An 18,382-nucleotide genomic window follows, 5' to 3' on the forward strand; every position below is an offset into this window, starting at 1 on the left:
CAGCCAAGCCTGATAATTTTGATGATAGAAGGAGGAACACTTAAATATTTGTATAGTTACAGAATTAGCTTCTCAGGGCTGCAAAAACAAATGAACACATGCCTGCTAGCTTAGTACCCCAGAGATTTAGTCTGTCTCGGTGAGGAGAGCCCTAGAGACAGGAGTGTAGGAGGGGTGGTTTTTTGTTGGGGATTTAGAGAGAACATCTATCCTACACATCTCTCTAGCTTCTTCACTATTCCTTGGTTTGGAGTAACAGCACGCTAACTGCTGCCTCATATGTATATGAGGTCTGTCTGTTTTGTCTTGTCTATCCCTCCCTCCCTCCTTCCCTTCTTCCCTCCCTCCCTCTCTCCCTCTCTCTCCTCTTCTTTCCCTTTATTCCCCTCTCTCATCTCTCTTCTCTCCCCTCTTTCTCCCTCTCTCTACCCACCCCCTTCTCTCCCTCTCCTCTCTGCTCTCCTTTCTTCTTTCCCTCTTTCCTCCCTCCTCCTGTACTGGGGATCCAACCCAAGATTTCACACTTGTCAGGCAAACACACTACCACTTGTACTTAAAGCTCTTTTGCTTTTAGTTTATTTTCCAGATAAGGTCTTGGGCTTTTGCCCACCTCCACTCCTGAGTGGCTGGGATTTCAGGCATATACCACCATATCTGGCCTCATGTTGTATTCTTTTCTCTGCCTGTGTCCAGCTGTCACTCTTAAGAGTAGTTGTTGGATCAGGGATCACTAAACCAATAACCTTGACTTAGTCACTGTCTACACAAATTACATGTCCAGATCACATCACATTCACAGATCCGAGGAGTTAGCACTTTGAATATAGCTTTTGAAAGGCTACAATTCCCACACTTGAGCTCCATAGTTATTTTTATGGTACCGGGGCAAATATTGCATAAGAGTATCAACTCTATGTTGACGCTTAAGTCACTGCCACTTGAGCCACACTTTGTAGCCGATGGGCCATGTCCCAACTACTTCAGGCAGAACCCTATTGCTTGAGCCACTCCCCCTAAGCCTTTGGCCACGCCCCTAGCACTTAAGCCAGACCTTAGTGGTTGAGTCATACTTTTACTGCTGGAGCCTTGCCCTCACACTTAAGCCACACCTCAAGCCATTTCAGACCATTTCTAGATGCTGCTTAAGTATTGCCCTTGGGGTCTGGGAGCTTCTTTCTTGGACCCTGGAGGAAGTGGAAAATCCTTGGGTTGGAGGGCTAGTTCGTATATGTTCTGCTTCTTCCCTTCTGGGTCTGGGTTCCATCTTGGCTCCCTCACCTTTCAGACCTGGATGAATGTGAGCTGGGCCAGCACAGCTGTGACAGCTATGCCTCCTGCCTCAATACACCTGGGAGTTTCAGCTGCAGGTGCCATCCAGGCTGGATGGGGGATGGCTTTGAATGTCATGGTGAGTACCTGGAGGCAAGGAGGGGATCCCTATAAAATGGAAGAGGTTGGTGGAGACAAGGTGGGGGTTTTGCACTCAAGGATGTCTCTAAGGACCACACAGGGCTGGGATAGAGGGTGTGCGTCCTCATAGGCCCCCAATGCACATACTTCAAGGTTCCGGGTTCTGATTCCATACAGACATAGATGAATGCACCACCCCAGAGTATCACTGCAGCCCCACAGCCGACTGCCTTAATGTTCCCGGGAGTTACCACTGTGCCTGCCGCCCTGGATTTGCTGGGGACGGAGTCTCCTGTGAAGGTGAGTGTAGGGCCAAGCAACAACCAAACAGGGGCAACCTGGGGCGCTAGGTGAGGTGACCCTTCAAGGTCCTAGGACTTTCCTTTTGTTCTTTTTTTCCAGTCCTGGGGCTTGAACTTAGGGCCTGGGCATTATCCCTGAGCTTCTTTTGCTCAAGGTTAGTACTCTACCTCTTTGAACCAGAGCTCCACTTCTGGCTTTTTCTGTGTATGTGGTACTAAAGAATCGAAGCTAGGGCTTTGTACATGCTAGGCAAACACTCTACCTACCATTAAGCCACATTTCTAACCCTTCCCTGTGTGGGTCCCAGCCCAACTGGCCTCCAGATGTCAATGTCCCCTCTGGGCCTCCCAGACAGGGACGAGTGCATAGAGGACATGGATCTCTGTGAGAATGGCCTCTGTCTCAATGACCCTGGTGGGTACCACTGTGAGTGTGAGATGGGTTTCAGTCCTACTGAGGACCACAGAGCCTGCCAGGGTGAGTCCTAAGCCTGCCAGGGTACGGGGGTTGGAAAGTGCTGTGGGACAGGGCAGCTCACCTGGGGTCCCTGCAGATGTGAATGAGTGCGCACTTGAGACACTGTGCATACCTGGGAGATGTGAGAACCTGCCAGGCATGTTTCGTTGCCTCTGTGAGGATGGCTATGAGCTGGACCAGGGTGGCAGTCACTGCGCAGGTATGTGTCAGCGGACACAGGAAGGGGCTACAGGATGCAGGCTGCTCCTTCACTGCCCTTCCTGTGTAGTTTCTCATCACTCCCTATTTGTGACACCCTGCTTTGTTGTCCTGGTACCATTCCCTGAATTAGTAGTGAATGAATGAATGTGTCTTCCCCTACATCTGCCCAAATGCTCCTCTAGTCTTTGAAATGAGCAGATGGTAGCTATTTTTCCCTTGCAAGCCATATTATTTCAGTTGTCACGGCTCAGCTCTATCATTGTGGCTCTAAAGCAGCCATAGACAATATGTAAATGAGCAGGTGTGGCCAGGTGTCAGTAAAACCTTATTGACACAACCATGCTGTGGCCAGATTTGACCCATGAGTTGAAGTTTGCAAACCACTGGCTTGAAAATATTTTCTAAATCCTGGTTTTGTATGTTGGCTGTGGAGCTCAGGATGAGGAGTTTGCAAGGGGCAAACGTATGCTGAGTCAGACAGAGCAGGAAAGCCCACTCTGGAGGCCCCATCCCCTTCAGTCTGGCATCCAAGAGCAGATTCTAAGCAAAGAAGAGGAAGGGGTGGAGTGAGGGCTCCCAGCCAATGACAGTGCATTGTTCCCACCCCCTGCCCAGATGTCAATGAGTGTGCAGATCCCATGAACTGTATCAACGGACAATGCATCAACACTCTCGGCAGCTATCTCTGCAATTGCCCCCAGGATTTCCAGCTAAACCCCAGCGGGGTAGGCTGTGTGGGTGAGTCAACATTTGGCCCCAACCAAAAGACCCTGGAATCCCTGGAGCTAGGACCTGGGTTTACATATATGTCCATCTGTAGAAGTCTACCTGCTCCTCAGGAAGTTGGTACATTTGCCCACATGAGGCCAGTAGGATTGCTCTTCTCATCTGGGGAGTTCTAGTCATCCAGTCTAGATATACACATACAGTTTCATACACATGCACACATACACAGAATTAAATAGATATGTAGAGGCATGCAGATATACAGTAGTTGCAGAGAAAGTTATACAACCACACAGAAGCACACACATGCACATAGGGTCCATGGAGATGACGGTCACGAACACATTGCCTCAGATACACACACACACATTTTCTTCTCTACCTCCTGCTAACTATCCCTTCCTGACTGTGCAGATACCCGGACTGGGAACTGTTTCCTGGACACCCACAGCCGAGGGGATGGTGATGTGTCCTGTAGTGCCGAGGTTGGAGTTGGGGTCACCAGAGCCTCCTGCTGTTGCTCCCTGGGTCACGCATGGGGCAACCCCTGTGAACTATGTCCAATGGGAAACACAAGTGAGTAGTTCCTACTGAAGAGGGGCCATTGCTGAGTTTCAGCCATAGTCACTGGGGAGCTCACAGAAGGAAAATGAGAACTGAAGAAGGAGGGATAATCTCAGATCATACATTCTGCCCTTGGCCTTCATGGGCCCAACCTTCTTCAAGATTGCTTTTGGAAAACTTTATAGTTTCTCTGTCGTGTTAACAAACATTGACAATTCTTTGGTAGCTTTTGCTGGGGCTGAGGATCCAGAGGACAAGCCGTGGCTGTGACACATTGCCCTTCACCTGGAAATCTCACTGAGAGCCAAGGAAGGGTCTGTTTGAGGCTTACTGCCCAGGAGAAAGCTAGGGAGAGAAAGGGGCCAAAAGAAGACTTCCCACAGGAGAACTGAGGCAGTTTTGAAGGGTGCCTAAGAGTTTTGCTAGAAGAGAAAAGGGAAGGGGTCTATAATGCAGTGGAAACAGTACATGTACTGCCTCACCATCCATCTGCTTACAATGAATTCAGACACCACCTTATATACACCCCAACACTCCTGAATTCACTGACACCAGAACCCAGGAACTCCTGGGTTTGGCCCAGGGGTAAGCAGATGGAGGGGTGCAGCAGTGGGATAGAGGCCCCTTTGGGAGATCTCCCTCTCCTGTTTCCCCTAGGTGTTGCCCAAGTTCTTTCCCCATAGCCCTTCATGAGAGCCCATTTCCTTTGCAGGTGAGTACAGAACCCTGTGCCCAGGTGGTGAGGGCTTCCAGCCCAACCCCAATACTGTCACTCTGGAAGGTGAGTTCCTGGCAGACCCTCTGACCATGCGTTTGTCTCTATGTCTATCCACTCTCTTAGGAACCTTTCTCTTATCCTCACTGCACCAGAGTACCTTGCTGGGAACTGAGGAAATTTCCTCGCCCACCTGCAGGGCAAGCAGCAGAGCCAAATCATGCTTTTAATTGGCATTGATATTAAAATTATTCTTTAGCCATTTTATTTCATTTCCTCTTTGGTCTACCTATTCATTCACTGATCCACTCCCATCCGTCTATCTGCCTGCTCACTATTCATCTCTTCACCCATCGGTCCCTCTTTTCATTTATCCACCCCCACCCACCATTCATTCAGCTATCCATCCTTCTTGCCATCCAGCAATCCATTGATTCCTCTGTTGACCTGTTGTCTATCCACCCATTCATCTGTATATAATCCAATTTTATCTGTATATCTATCCACCCATCTATCTAATCATCCATCTATCTATCCATTTGCTAATCCTTATTCCTTCTCCATCCATATATCCATCAACCCCCATCTGCTCTGTCCATCTACAATGAGTGGGTAGCCTCTCATCCTTTTATCCCCCCCCAAAATCTATCCACTTACTCACTTCCTCCTTCATTGACCCATTGTTGGCAGCTTTTCATAGCCATTCACTCAGCCTCCTGTCAGTCCTCCGTGGGGAGAGATGAGGATAGGAAGGTATGGATGGGAGGATGGACTCACAAGTGGAAGGAAAGGAGCTGAACTCAGGCCAGTTCTGACTTAAAGGAGTCTGGGTCTAGCCTTTGAGGCAGATCCTCCCAAAGTCCAACAGCCATGGTGGTTTTTGAAGGACAGTCCATGAGTGCTCCGTATGTCCTCAGCTGGGGCTTAACTCAACTCTCATTTCCACACAGATGTTGATGAGTGCCGGGAGCTACCTGGGCTGTGTCAGGGAGGTAACTGTGCCAACACCTTCGGCAGCTTCCAGTGTGAATGCCCACGTGGGTACCACCTCATTGAAGGCACCCGTGTGTGCGAGGGTGAGTGTGCACTCTCCCTGTGCTGTGTCAGGCTCTCCTTTCTTTCTGCTATTCTGCATGGACTGTCATCCTCTTGTTTATGTGTTGTTGGGATGTTGGGGTGGCAGACACAGGCCACCACACCTGATCTGATGCTTGAGTTGGAGATCTTAAGAACTATTGCCTTTGCTGGCCTAGAAATATGATCCTTTTTTATCTCAGCCTATCAAGTAGCTAGAATCACAGGTGTTAGCCACCATTGTTTAACTTTTTTGTCTCTTTAATAGTTGCTTTTATGGAGAGGTGGAGCCTAGAATTACCTGCTCTGCATTCTTTGTGATGATCATTTCTAGCATAATCTACCAAGGGTTGGGGGGTATATTTATTTGGTGGTACAGTGGATTGAACTCCAGGTCTCATCATACTCATCTTGCTTGCTTACAGCTGGCACTCTACCACTAGAGCCACACCTTCAGCCCTGGTTTTGTTGGTTAAGAGATAAGAATCCCATGGGTGGGCCGGGAGTTTGGCCTAGTGGTTAAAGTGCTTGCCTAGCATGCGCGAAGACCCGAGTTCGATTCCTTGGTACCACATACACACAAAAAAGTGGTGCTGAGGCTCAAGTGGTAGAGCTCTAGCCTTGAGAAAGTCCAAGGACAGTGCTCAGGCCCTGAGCTCAAGCCCAGGACTGGCAAAAAAAAAAAAGAATCCCATGGGTATAGGGGCTGGGAATTGTGACTTAGTGGTAGAGTGCTTGCTTAGCATGCATGAAGCCCTGGGTTCAATCTCTCAGTACCACTTAAGTAAGAAAGGCCAGAAATGGCACTGTGGAGCTGGGCACAGTGGCTCATACCTGTAGAGGCTGAGATCTGAGGCTCAAGGTTCAAATCTAGCCTGGGCACTACAGAGAGAGAAACTCTTATCTCCAATTAATCACTAGAAAATGGGAAGTGGGACTGTAGCTCAAGGGTAGCCTTGAGCTGAAGAGCTCAGGGACAGCGCCCAGGCCCAGAGTTCATACCCCATGACTCCCCCCCCACATACACAAAGTGGCACTATGGCTCAACCAATAGAGTGCTAGCTTTGAACAAAAAAGAAGCTCAGGAATAGTGCCTGCACCTTGAGGTCAAGCCCAAGGACTGACAGAAAAAAACAAACAGAAAGTAAGAATCTCATGGGCTTTTCCTGCCCAGGTTGACTTTGAACCAATATCCTTAAATCTCAGCCTCCTGGGTGAACCACCAGCCCCTGGCTCAGATATTTTTGTTGATGGTGGTCATGGGGTTTAAACTCAGGGCCTGGAGTGGGGAGCTTTTTTTGCTCAAGGTAGCATGCTATCACTTTGAGCCAAAGCACTATATCCAATTTTCTGGTGGTTAATTGAAGATAAGAGTCATAGCCTTTCCTGCTTAGGCTGGCTTTGGACCATGATCCTCAAATTCCAGCAGCTAGGATTACAGGTGAGAGCCACCAGTGCCTGACTAGATTTTTTAAAAAACAGAATTGTTATACTACACTTTTTTCACTTAATGCTCTGATTATATCTCACCACATGTATAAAGTGTCTGCATAATTTCAAGCTGACTTTGTAAACAGACTGAAACTTAGAAGGAAGTTGTTCCACTGAGCCTAGGGTTCGCAGTTGCCCAGACAATCACTGGATACCACTGCTTGTCCCCTCTGCCCCACATCACCCTCCCCCTACAGATATTGATGAGTGTGCCACACAGTTGGGGATCTGTGGCCCAGGCCTATGCTATAACACCCTGGGAAACTACACCTGCATCTGCCCTGCAGAGTACCTGCAAGTCCTTGGTGATGGCGGCCACAGCTGCATGGGTAGGGAGTATGATGAGGTAGGGGTGGGCAAGTGGTTTAAGAGGGATGGCTGAGAGCCTCTCAGCCTTGAAAATACATAGAGAGATACTTGGGAGGGGAAAGAGGAAGGATGGCATATTTGAAGTAGTGATTATACATCCATGAACAATATTAGAAAACTTATTAAAAGCCCAGGCCTGCCAGGGACCGTTGCTCAGGTTGTCCAACAAAGACTAAATCATGCAAGGCCCTCACTCCTACAAGTGTATTGGGAGACATAGAGCAAGTTACTTATGATCAAATGAATCCATGAGTGAATTCATCTGTCTCTTGTCTTTCTGTGTCTTGGATCACCCTTTCCCCTTTTCTTCTCTCCCAATGCCAAGGACAGATATGAGAAAGAGCATGTGTTTTCACTATTATAATGGCACCTGTAGGCACGAGTTGGCCTTCAACATCACTCAGAAGATGTGCTGCTGCTCTTACAACATTGGCCAGGCATGGAACAGACCTTGTGAAGCCTGTCCCACACCTGCCAGTCGTGAGTGCCCCTCCCCACCTTCCTTTGAGCTTTGGGTATCTGGACTGCCTTGCATGAGTGAGAGCTGGAGTCAAGGTTTCCCATCCCCACATGGATGGGAAAAGCTGTCTTTCTTCCAGTTTGCAGACTTTGCAAACTTAGGATGGATTGGTGGTGGGAAAAGCCTTTGGTGACACACGTCACACTTTGTGAGGTTCACTGAGTATCTAGGGTTGGGGAAAGAAACATGGAGAAACCTGTAAGAAACCCTCTGCCCCCCCACCAGCTGCTTAAGCAAGGCCAGAGTGAAAGAGTGGCCAGGAGGGTTAGAGGAGACCAGCTGGGGCTGGGCTGTGGGGTGGAGGATGTGAGGACTCTCCTCACAGTGGGCAGAGCCTGCTCTGAAGCTCTGTTGTCCTTGGCACAGCTGACTATCAGGTTCTGTGTGGAAGCCAGATTCCCGGCTTCGTCACTGACCTGCTCACTGGGAGGCCTCGTGGTGAGTTCCGCTCCTCTCATACATCACCCATAGTCTCTGAGTGTCCCTCAGCTTGGTTGCCCTCCCTAATCCCACCCTTCCTTCCTTTCCATCCTGTCTCCCCAGCCTCCCTCTGCTCCAGTGCCTCAGGAATCTACCCCAAAGCCTACCCTTCCTCCTTCCCTCCCTCTGGTGCTGAGGATGGAACCCACAGCCTCAGGCACACTATCTCCCCACCCTGAAATGTGTGCTTTTTGTTTGTTTGTTTGTTTGCTAATCCTGGGCTTGAGCTCAGGGCCTGAGCACTGTCCTTAGACTTTCTTAAGTCTAGAACTCTACCACTTGAGCCTTAGCACCACTTCTGGCTTTTTTTTTTTTTTTCTATGTATGTGGTACCCAGGAATTGAACCTGGGTCTTCGTGCATGCTAGGCAAACATTCTACCACTAGGCCAAACTCCCAGCCCGAAATGTGTGTTTTTAATTGACACCAGCACTCTTACCTGCTCTCCCTGTTCTGTCCACATCTGGCCTCTTTGTGGCATGAGCAGGGGCATTGGCACCAGCAGTTTTTGTGGATGTAGAAAGTGCTTGCTTGCAGCTACAGCCCTTTCTACCAAACTATAGGATCAGCAGGTCCCCAGGGCTGGGCCCTGACCGCTTATGCCTCCCCAGATATTGACGAGTGCAGGGAGATCCCAGCCATCTGTACCCATGGTGTCTGCATCAACCAGATCGGGAACTTCCGCTGCGAGTGCTCTATGGGCTTCGAGTACCACAAAGACTTGCTGGCCTGTGAAGGTGCCTACCTGTTCTGTCCCTAGCTCTAGGGTCTCTCACACATGGTGCAATTGAGGGCAACCCTGTGAACGTCATTTTCCCCCTCTGAGTGATGGTCCAACATCCCCTCTGTCCACCCTTGCTCTGGTTCTGGGTGTTGTTAGAGAGATCTGCTCCAGGGTTGAGCTCGGGGTCTGATTCTGTCAGGGTGGGCTTCTCTTACACATTTGGCTCACTGGCTTGGCCCCCAGATGTGGACGAATGTGGTACCATAAAGAGTCCCTGTGGGAGGAAGGAACTCTGTATCAATGTCCCTGGCAGCTACCGCTGTGAGTGTGCCCAAGGATTCAAACTGTCACCCAGAGGAGCCTGCGTGGGTGAGTGGAGTGTCCAGGATGATGGGCCAGACTTTAGCAGAGCAAGGCTGGGGAGGGAGATAAGGGACCCAGGAAGCTCCTGGACCTGCTCCTACTATGTATTGTTGCAGGGATTGGGAAACACAGCACCCTATGATAGCCTAGTTTTGGTGTGATGTGAGATATCACTGGTGCTAGCAACTTCAGAATCCTGGTGGGACCTTAAATATGGGTGTTTCAGGGCAGGCTAGCCTCCCCCATTGCAGCATGGGGGAAATGGGGAAACAGTAAGGTGATGGGTCACTGGACATACCCTGCTGCCTGCACCCCAGGATGGAATGAGTGCCAAGAGATCCCGAATGTCTGTGGTCATGGCAACTGCGTGGATACGGAGGGAAGCTATGTGTGCCTGTGTCACCGTGGTTTCCGGGCCTCCGTGGACCAGACGCTGTGCGTGGGTGAGGGCTCTTCCTTGGGTCTTCATCTCCCCCTGGGCTGGGCTGTTTCTTCCATCTATCCTAATTCATAGACAGACTCAGATTTAAATTCTGGCTCTGAACTCTCAGGTAAATGACTCTCTTGTCTCCTCATACCCCAGTTTTCCTGCTGCGAGTCATAGGTAGTGCCAGATAATCTCCCCACTCCCTGTCCCCTGTAAGAGCCCAGCCTTCTGGACAAGATGTGGTGCTGGGGAGACAAGCTGGGTCGCAGGAGCCTCTCCCTGAGCCACCAGCGCACTTCCCTTGGTTGCATTGAGTGGTTGGCGTGTTTGGCTCTGTCAGACCTCAATGAATGTGACCTGCGGCCATGTGGAAATGGAACCTGCAAGAACACCCTTGGCTCCTACAGTTGCCGCTGTCTCCCAGGCTTTGCAGCCTCATATAATGGGGATTGTGTGGGTGAGCTATGGTGGAGTGGGGGGTGGGGTCTGTGTATCCTATTGAAAAACAGACCCATCTGCCAAGTACTGGTGGCTCACATTTGTAATTCTAGCTACTCAGGGGGCTGAGCTGTGAGGACTGAGGTTCACAGCCAGCCCTAGCAAGAAAAATCCTTGAGATTCTTATTTCTAGTTAACCGCCAGAAGCCAGAAGTAGAGCCGTGGCCCAGGTGGTAGAGCACTAGCCTTAAGTGAAATATTTCAGCAAACATTGCCCAGGACCTGAGTTCAGGCACCAGCACAAAGTAAAAAAGGAAACTAAAGGATGCAGTTAAGAGCACTTAGTGTCATAGTCATAGCACCACATAGTTTTATGTTAGAAAATAATAGTGTCTATTTTATATAGTAATAGAAAGATTAATATACAGAATTGTACAGGAGTGCTTGTTAAACTAACATTAGTACCATTGCCAGGCGCAGTGGCTCACACCTGTAATCCTAGCTACTTAGGAGGCTGAGATCTGAGGATCTTAGTTCAAAGCTAGCCTGGGCACTAAAGAACATGAGGCTCTTATCTTCAATTAACCACCAAAAAGCTGGAAGTGGGGCTGTGGCTCAAGGGGTAGGCCTTGTGCTGAAGAGCTCAAGGACAATACCCAGGCCCAGGGGTAGGGCGGTATCCTTGACCTGAAGAGCTAAGGGACAGCACCCAGGCTGAGTTCAAGCCCCATGACTCACAGGAAAAAAAAGTACCATCAGTTCATGGACCTTACCTGTCCATTTTCCTGCTGCAGATACTGACGAGTGTACCACCTTGGTGGGTCACGTATGCCGGTTTGGCCAGTGCCTCAACATAGCTGGTTCCTTCCGCTGTATCTGCCAGGATGGCTTTGAGCTCACAGCCGATGGGAGGAATTGTGTGGGTAAGTTTCTCCACAGTGTTTTGAGTCATCTCAGCCAGACCTCAAGCCACAGTCACATGAAGATGGCACTTTTGAGTGGTCATGGTTTTATCGGATACCTGTGTATTTGTTTTAAGATATAATAACTTAAAAATAAAAATAAGAAAACAAGAGGCTGGCAGTTTGGCCTAGTGGTAGAGTGCTTGTCTAGCATGCACAAAGACCTGGTTCGATTCCATGGTACCACATACATGGAAAAAGCCAGAAATGGTGCTGTGGCTCAAGCGGTAGAGCTCTAGCCTTGAGAAAGTCCAAGGACAGTGCTCAGGCTGTGAATTCAAGCTAGAACTGGCAAAAAAAAAAAAAAAGAGGAGGAACAGGAGGAGGAGGAAAAAGAAGAAGAGAAGGCGGCAGAGGAGGAGGAAACAACCCTAGCATATCACAGTTTTATAGAGTGTGTGATTTAGGTTGAGACTGAGAAATTAAGTCTGCTGAGACAAAGAATAGACTTGTTAAGTGGATGCCACAGAAATCTTGGAAGGTTTTTTGCTCCCTCTTGCCCACTGGACCCCATCTTCCTCCACCAGGGCCAGATAATCACTCCTCTGCTGCCTAAGCTGGACCCCATACTGGTCCTGGGAGGGAATATCACGGGACCCTTGGCCACACACTGGCCCCAGATCCAGGTGAGCCCTCCACCTCCTTTCTCACACTGGGGTCCTTCCTCCTTTTCCCCAACAGATACCAATGAATGCATGAGCCTTGCAGAATCCTGCCTTCCAGGTACCTGCCAGAACCTCCAGGGCTCCTTCCGCTGCATCTGCCCTCCTGGGTTCCAAGTGCAAAGGGAGCGCTGTGTTGGTGAGAGTCAGTTTCGTGTCCTAGTCTTGGGAGCCAGGAGGTATCTGTGGGCCTCTGTCTCCTTTTGGTAAGCTGGATGAAGTGGTGATGCATCTCCAAGCCCAGCACCAAGCACACCTCCATTGGCACTATTATGGTTGTTTTTGGATTCCTGGCTACAGACTCTCTCTTCAAGGCCCACAAAATTTGTGGACCCTATACAGTGGACACAGGCTCTGTTCACTTAGTAACTGGCCGTGGTCTTCACTGGTGCAGTCACCCATGGGGTAACTTAAGTAGACTGGCCTGACTTGACCTTCACTGGTTCTTTCATAGAGCTAGCCTTGTACAGTATGGGCTAACTTGAGCCAGTCTGATTTGAGCAGATGGGCTAGCCTTATACAGGCTGGGGTAATCTGACCTGACAACATCTTGTCTGATCTTTAATTTGGGCTAGCCTAGATTTAGGCCACTCTGGATCAGTCTGGCTTGAACAAATGGCCTATTTTGGATAGAACTAGTTTGGACCAGTTTGGCCTGGTCCCTTTTTGGCTTATTCTATCTGAAATAGACTGGTACAACAAGAATGGATTCTTTCTAACAGCTAAATTTGTTCAGCCAATTTGTGTGTGTGTGTGTTCCCACATGTGTGTTCATGTACATGTGCTGGTACTAGGGCTTGAATTCAGGGCCTGGGTGCTATCTTTGAACTGTTTTGCTCAAGGTTAGCACTCTGCTACTCGATCCACAGCTCCACTTTTAACTTTTTGGTAGTTAATTGGAGATAGGAGTCTCATGGACTTTCCTGCCAAGGCCAGCTTCAAACCTTGGTCTTCAGAATTCAGCCTCCTGAGTCGTTAGGATTATAGGCACGGGCCACCTGTGCCTAACTCAGTCCTGGCTCTGTCCTTGGCCTTCCAGACATAGATGAATGCTTGGAAGAGCCCAACATTTGCCCCTTTGGTACCTGTACTAACAGTCCTGGGAGCTTCACTTGCCTCTGCCCACCAGGTTTTGTCCCTTCTGAAAATGGACACCGTTGCTTTGGTGAGCCTGGGGCCCAGGGTATATATGCTTAGCTCAGGGAAGGAAATTGTGGGGGAGGCATATTGTGAGGAAGGATCAGATCACCCAGAAATGGGTTCTGTGTTGTTTTTGAAGCATTAGCCAGACAGGCTGCTTCTTATAAGGGGCTACTTAGCCTGTTCTGCACTAGCCTTGCCCCTTGAGCTTAAGTTGTCCTTTAATAACTATGGTCGTCCTTCACTGAGCAGGTTTTGTCCAGTTCAAGCTAGCTGAGGCCACTGTGGGTGGCTTTTTCTCGGTTAGGCTAACCTCAACCAACTTGAGCCAGCCTTCTCTCATAGGTGAGGGGTAAGAAGGGTGAAAATACAGCTTTTAGCTCTACTCAGCCAGCATCTTTCTGGGGTTCTGGGCTCAGTGGAAGCCACATCCCAGCCTGCCCATGAGCACTTTGTTTGGTGGGAGTCCATGTGGACCTGAGGTTCCAGGGTTTGTGGTCTAAATCCTTAGTTCTCAAACTCTGGAATCACTGGCTTTATTGTGCTTCTATAGATAGGGGCTTTTCTGATTGAAGAGTAACTGGCAGAGTTGGGCCATTCCTCCTGGGCACAGGGACACCTCACAGCAGAAAAGTGGGTTGAAACATTGGTGGAAGGGATTCTGTCTATCCAAAGTCCCAGGGGTGATCTTCATTGGCCCATTATGGGTCATGTGTTCGTTTCTGAGGCAATCACCACACCTAGGGATATGGAGTATAGTGATTGTCTGCTAGTAGTACCAGTACTGCCCCTTCATCCTGAGGGGGGGTGCGGCGGGTGGAGGAGAACAGAGCAAATGCAACCGCTGTGGGCATTTAATCACCTTAATGGAGCCCCTTCCCCCCTCCCCACAGACACATGACAGAGTTTCTGCTTCACCCATTTTGAGGCTGGAAAGTGCTTGGTGCCCAAAGCATTCAACAACACCAAGACCCGATGCTGCTGCAGCAAGAGACCTGGGGAGGGCTGGGGGGACCCCTGTGAGCTGTGCCCCCAGGAGGGCAGTGGTTAGTGCCTGCCCCACCTTGATCACCTCTCTGATCACCTGTGCTCCTTTCTTCCTCCATTCTTCTTCACCATTTTGGGATCCTGGAAACCACACTGGATCCTGACTGTAACTCATTTCCTTTCCTGTCCAGCTGCTTTCCAGGACCTCTGTCCCTTTGGCCATGGAGCAGTGCCAGGCCCCAATGACTCCAGAGAGGGTGAGCCCCGCTCTGCCTGGACCCAAGGCTTAGGCTCCATCCTACCTTAGGTGGCCATGAGGCCCTCACAGTGGTTAGTATCTTCTCTTATCCCCTACCACCTGCAGATGTGAATGAATGTGCAGAAACCCCTGACATCTGTGCCAATGGCCTCTGTGTCAACATGGATGGCTCCTTCCGCTGTGAGTGTTCCTTTGGCTACAGCCTGGACTTAACCGGCATCAGCTGCGTGGGTATGTGGACAGTCCTTCCTGCCCTGGCATGTCACCTTCTCCCTTCACTCATTTCTCTGAACTTCACCCACCATCCTTTCCCAATTTGTCTCCTTGCTCATTCATTCAGACATTTACTTGTTCAGTCACTCATTCAATTGCTCTGCCAATTCATTCATTCTCTTGTTTGTCATTTGGCTTATTCATTCATCAGTTGGTCACCCATTCATTGATTCATTCACTATTCATTTACAATTCACTATTCACTCTTTAACCTACTTATTCATTAATTCCCTCCTGACACCCTCATTCATTCATTTCTGTACTCAGTCACTCATTCACTCGCTGATTACCTATTTCCTAAATGATTCTCCCTTGTTCACCTAGTAATTCGTTCCACTGCTCGTCCATTCATGTATTCATGTACTTTTACTAAGTTTTTCAATCTTCCACTCGTTCATACACTTACTTTATTCCATTCATTTGTTTCATTTATGCCTTTACTCCCTGGCTTGCTCATACTCATTCATCATTCACTCACTCACTCATGCCAGCTTGGTAGGCAGAGCCTGCAGCCCTGTCTAGTCTGTGGCAGGCAACAGGGAGGATAAGAGTGAAATGGGGGAAGGGGTCTTTGCAGGCATTGATCACTCCCTCACCCCACCAGACACAGATGAATGCTCCTTCGGGCACCCTTGCGGGGAAGGCACTTGTACCAATGTCATCGGAGGTTTTGAGTGTGCCTGTGCTGAGGGCTTTGAGCCTGGCCCCATGACAACCTGTGAGGGTAGGCTGCTGCCCCCCCAGGACAGCTGAGTGATGGGGACACCTAGTGGGGAGGGGGAGGCTGGCCAAGGGGAAAAAGGAAGGGGTCATGTGGGCAGACCCTGATCACCTACAATCTGTGCTGATCTCCACAGACATTGACGAATGCTCCCAGAACCCACTGCTCTGTGCCTTCCGCTGCATCAACATGGAGGGCTCCTACCTATGTACCTGTCCAGCTGGCTACGCCCTGCGGGAGGATAGGGCCACGTGCAGAGGTAGGCTCTGCACAGACCTACAATAGGCAGAGCCCCCAGGGCTCCTCAGCTGGTTGTCCTCACTGTATGTCGGGAACATCCTGGACATAGAAACCTCTGGGTGCTCTTCCTATCTGTGAGATAAGGGCTTGAATCCCTAAAAATGGAGCTTAGGGCCGGGAGTTTGGCCTAGTGGTAGAGTGCTTGCCTAGCATGCATAAAGACCCAGGTTCAATTCCTCGGTACCCCACATACATAACAAAAAGCTGGAAATGGCGCTGAGGCTCAAGTGGTAGAGTGCTAGCCTTGAGAAAGTCCAAGGACAGTGCCCAAGCCCAGGACTGGCAAAAAAAAAGAAAAAAAAAAAAGAGCTAGGGAAGAAAGCTCATGTAAGCAAAGAGCTGCAAAGCTCAGAAGAGTGGTTGCCTTAGTCTGTTTTCTACTGCAATACCTGATTAACACAGACTGTGTAACAGATTTAAAAAATCAGAAGAGTATTTGGCTTATGGTTCTGGAGGCTGGGAAGTCTAAAAGCTGAGAGGTTCTCACTTCCAGTGAGGGCCTAAAAACGACATTACAGCAGGGTGCCAGAATATTGCATAACATAGCAAGGTGTCAGCACATGTCTCTTATAAAGCTGTAATTTCAACCGGGCATGGTGGTACACATCTATAATCTCAGCTGCTCAAGTAGTTAAGAGGTGAGACAGTCATGCTTTTAGGCAGCTTGAGCAAGAGTCTATTTGAAGAATAAACTAAAAAAGGACTTGGGGTGTAGTCAGGTGGAAGAATATTTCCCTAGCAAGCTGAATCCTTGAGTTCAATCTCCAGAACTGAATGAAAAAAATTTTCAGCTACTAACTGTGCCCCATCTCTTGACCTCATCTAGTTTTAGTCACCTCCACCATTACCATATGTGTGGCTATGGTGATTTTTTTTGGGGGGGGGCTGGTCCTGGCTTGAATGCAAGGCCTGGGTGCTGTCCCTGAGCCCCTTTGTCCTCAAGGCTGGTGCTCTACCACTTGAGCTACGGCACCACTTCCAGCTTTTGAATAGTTTATTGGAGATAAGAGCCTCATGGACCCTCAGTGACCCTGAATGACCCTCAGACACTAGCTACTTAGGAGGCTGAGATCTGAGGATCATGGTTCAAAGCCAGTCCTAGCATGAAAGACCATGAGACTCTTTATCTCCAGTTAACCACCAGGAAACTAAAGTGGCTCTGTGGCTCAAAGTGATAGAGCGCTAGCCTTGAGCTGAGGAGCTCAGGGACAGTGCCCAGGTCTAGAGTTTAAGCCCTATGACAAAAGAAGAAGAAAAAAGTGTCTTACGGGGACTTTTCTGTCCAGGCTGGCTTTGAGTCTTGATCCTCAGATCTTAGCCCTCTGAGTAGCTAGGATCACAGGCGTGAGCCTCAGATGCCCACTACATCCTTTTATTAACTATATTGTATACACATGGATCCAACATCCCCCTGGACCTAGAGTCCAGCAGAACAGCAGGGGCAGGGCATGCCTCTTGGAGAACACGTGGGCATATCTGTGACTTTTTTTTTTTTTCCAGTCCCAGGGCTTGAACTCAGTGCCTGAGCACTGTCCTTAGCCTTTCTCAAGGCTAGTGCTCTACTACTTGAGCCACAGCACTACTTCCAGCTTTTTCTATGTATGTGAACCGAGGAATTAAACCCCGGTCTTTGTGCATGCTAGGCAAGCACTCTTCCAAAATCTGGGCCAAACTCCTGGCCCACTTTTTTTTTTTAACTGTCACAACATCACTGTTGACATTAGCCCTTAGTGTCAGGACAAAAGACTCTCGGGCTGGGACTTGCCCCCTCTGCCCAAGAGCTGTTCTAGAGACCAAGGGGAAGGCTTGACAGAGTCACACATCCTTATGTGGACAGGGGAGATGGGTTTGGAGTGCAGTCCTCAGCCCCTCAGGCTGGCCAGGGGCTGGCAACAACTTCCCACAGGGACAGGCTCCACACAGCACAGAGGGCATCTTCCTGTGGTCCCACTGAGGTGTCAGTGACGGGGAGAGAGAGGTTAAATGGTCTAGGCTCTCCCCACCCTCCGAATCCGGGCTATAGGATGCCAGGCCTTGAATGACACTTGTTCCTGGTCATCCAAAGATATAGACGAGTGCGCAGAGGGGCTGCAGGATTGCCACGCTCGAGGCATGCTGTGCAAGAACACGATTGGCACCTTTGCGTGTGTCTGTCCCCCAGGAATGCGGCCCCAGTCTGGATTTAGAGATGTCTGCACAGGTATGAGGTGTTCCTGAGGTAGCAGGGAGCTCCCTTTAGGGGAGTGAAGTCAAAGAAAGATGCTGTGGGCAGACGTAAGAGGGGAGACTGTTCAAGGTCTAGAGAGCATGGCAAGGAGCTCTGCCTCCCCTTCTGACCTGCCTCTTCCCTCCCTCCTCAGATGAGGATGAATGCCAGGAGCAGCCCAACCTCTGTGCCCCCGGCCGCTGCATTAACACGATAGGCAGCTTCCACTGTGAATGTGACCCTGGCTTCCAGCCCAGCCCTGCCCTCACCGAGTGCCAAGGTGAATGTAAGCACATGTATGTCGGCTGGGTGCTGCCTCCCGATGCCTGCCCTGGGTGACCTGTGAGGCAGCAGCTGGGAACCAGCCGGGTTGAGAACACCAGAAGGCATGCAGGGGAGGTTCTGTGCCAAACCCAAAACTTTTGTTCAAGGCTGGTGCTTTACCTCTTGAGTCACAGCCCTACTTTTGGCTTTTTAGTCATTAGCTTAGGGAGATAAATGTCTCACAGACTTAGCTGTCCAGGCCGTCTTTGAACATCTGTCCTCAGATCTCAGCCTCCTAAATAGCTAGGATCACAGGCGTGGGCCATT

At 49.7% G+C, this 18,382-nt stretch overlaps 1 protein-coding gene across 1 annotated transcript in view; it reads left to right on the plus strand.

The window, feature by feature from the left end:
• The window catches only part of Fbn3 (fibrillin 3), a 56,416-nt gene that overhangs the window by 25,753 nt on the left and 12,281 nt on the right, over nucleotides 1-18,382 (plus strand). The window contains 25 exon segments of the mRNA XM_090329155.1: nucleotides 1,286-1,408; nucleotides 1,588-1,710; nucleotides 2,065-2,190; nucleotides 2,267-2,389; nucleotides 3,007-3,129; nucleotides 3,532-3,693; nucleotides 4,394-4,462; nucleotides 5,347-5,472; nucleotides 7,159-7,290; nucleotides 7,661-7,810; nucleotides 8,217-8,288; nucleotides 8,941-9,066; nucleotides 9,297-9,422; nucleotides 9,734-9,859; nucleotides 10,184-10,300; nucleotides 11,076-11,204; nucleotides 11,925-12,044; nucleotides 12,945-13,070; nucleotides 13,939-14,091; nucleotides 14,224-14,289; nucleotides 14,397-14,522; nucleotides 15,169-15,288; nucleotides 15,422-15,544; nucleotides 17,651-17,785; nucleotides 17,946-18,071. Of these exon segments, the coding sequence (XP_090185281.1) occupies nucleotides 1,286-1,408; nucleotides 1,588-1,710; nucleotides 2,065-2,190; nucleotides 2,267-2,389; nucleotides 3,007-3,129; nucleotides 3,532-3,693; nucleotides 4,394-4,462; nucleotides 5,347-5,472; nucleotides 7,159-7,290; nucleotides 7,661-7,810; nucleotides 8,217-8,288; nucleotides 8,941-9,066; nucleotides 9,297-9,422; nucleotides 9,734-9,859; nucleotides 10,184-10,300; nucleotides 11,076-11,204; nucleotides 11,925-12,044; nucleotides 12,945-13,070; nucleotides 13,939-14,091; nucleotides 14,224-14,289; nucleotides 14,397-14,522; nucleotides 15,169-15,288; nucleotides 15,422-15,544; nucleotides 17,651-17,785; nucleotides 17,946-18,071 (3,048 nt within the window).

Source organism: Megascapheus bottae, chromosome 1 (genome assembly GCF_031878675.1).
Source record: "Megascapheus bottae isolate mThoBot1 chromosome 1, mThoBot2.hap1, whole genome shotgun sequence".
Classification (NCBI taxonomy): Eukaryota; Metazoa; Chordata; class Mammalia; order Rodentia; family Geomyidae; genus Megascapheus; species Megascapheus bottae.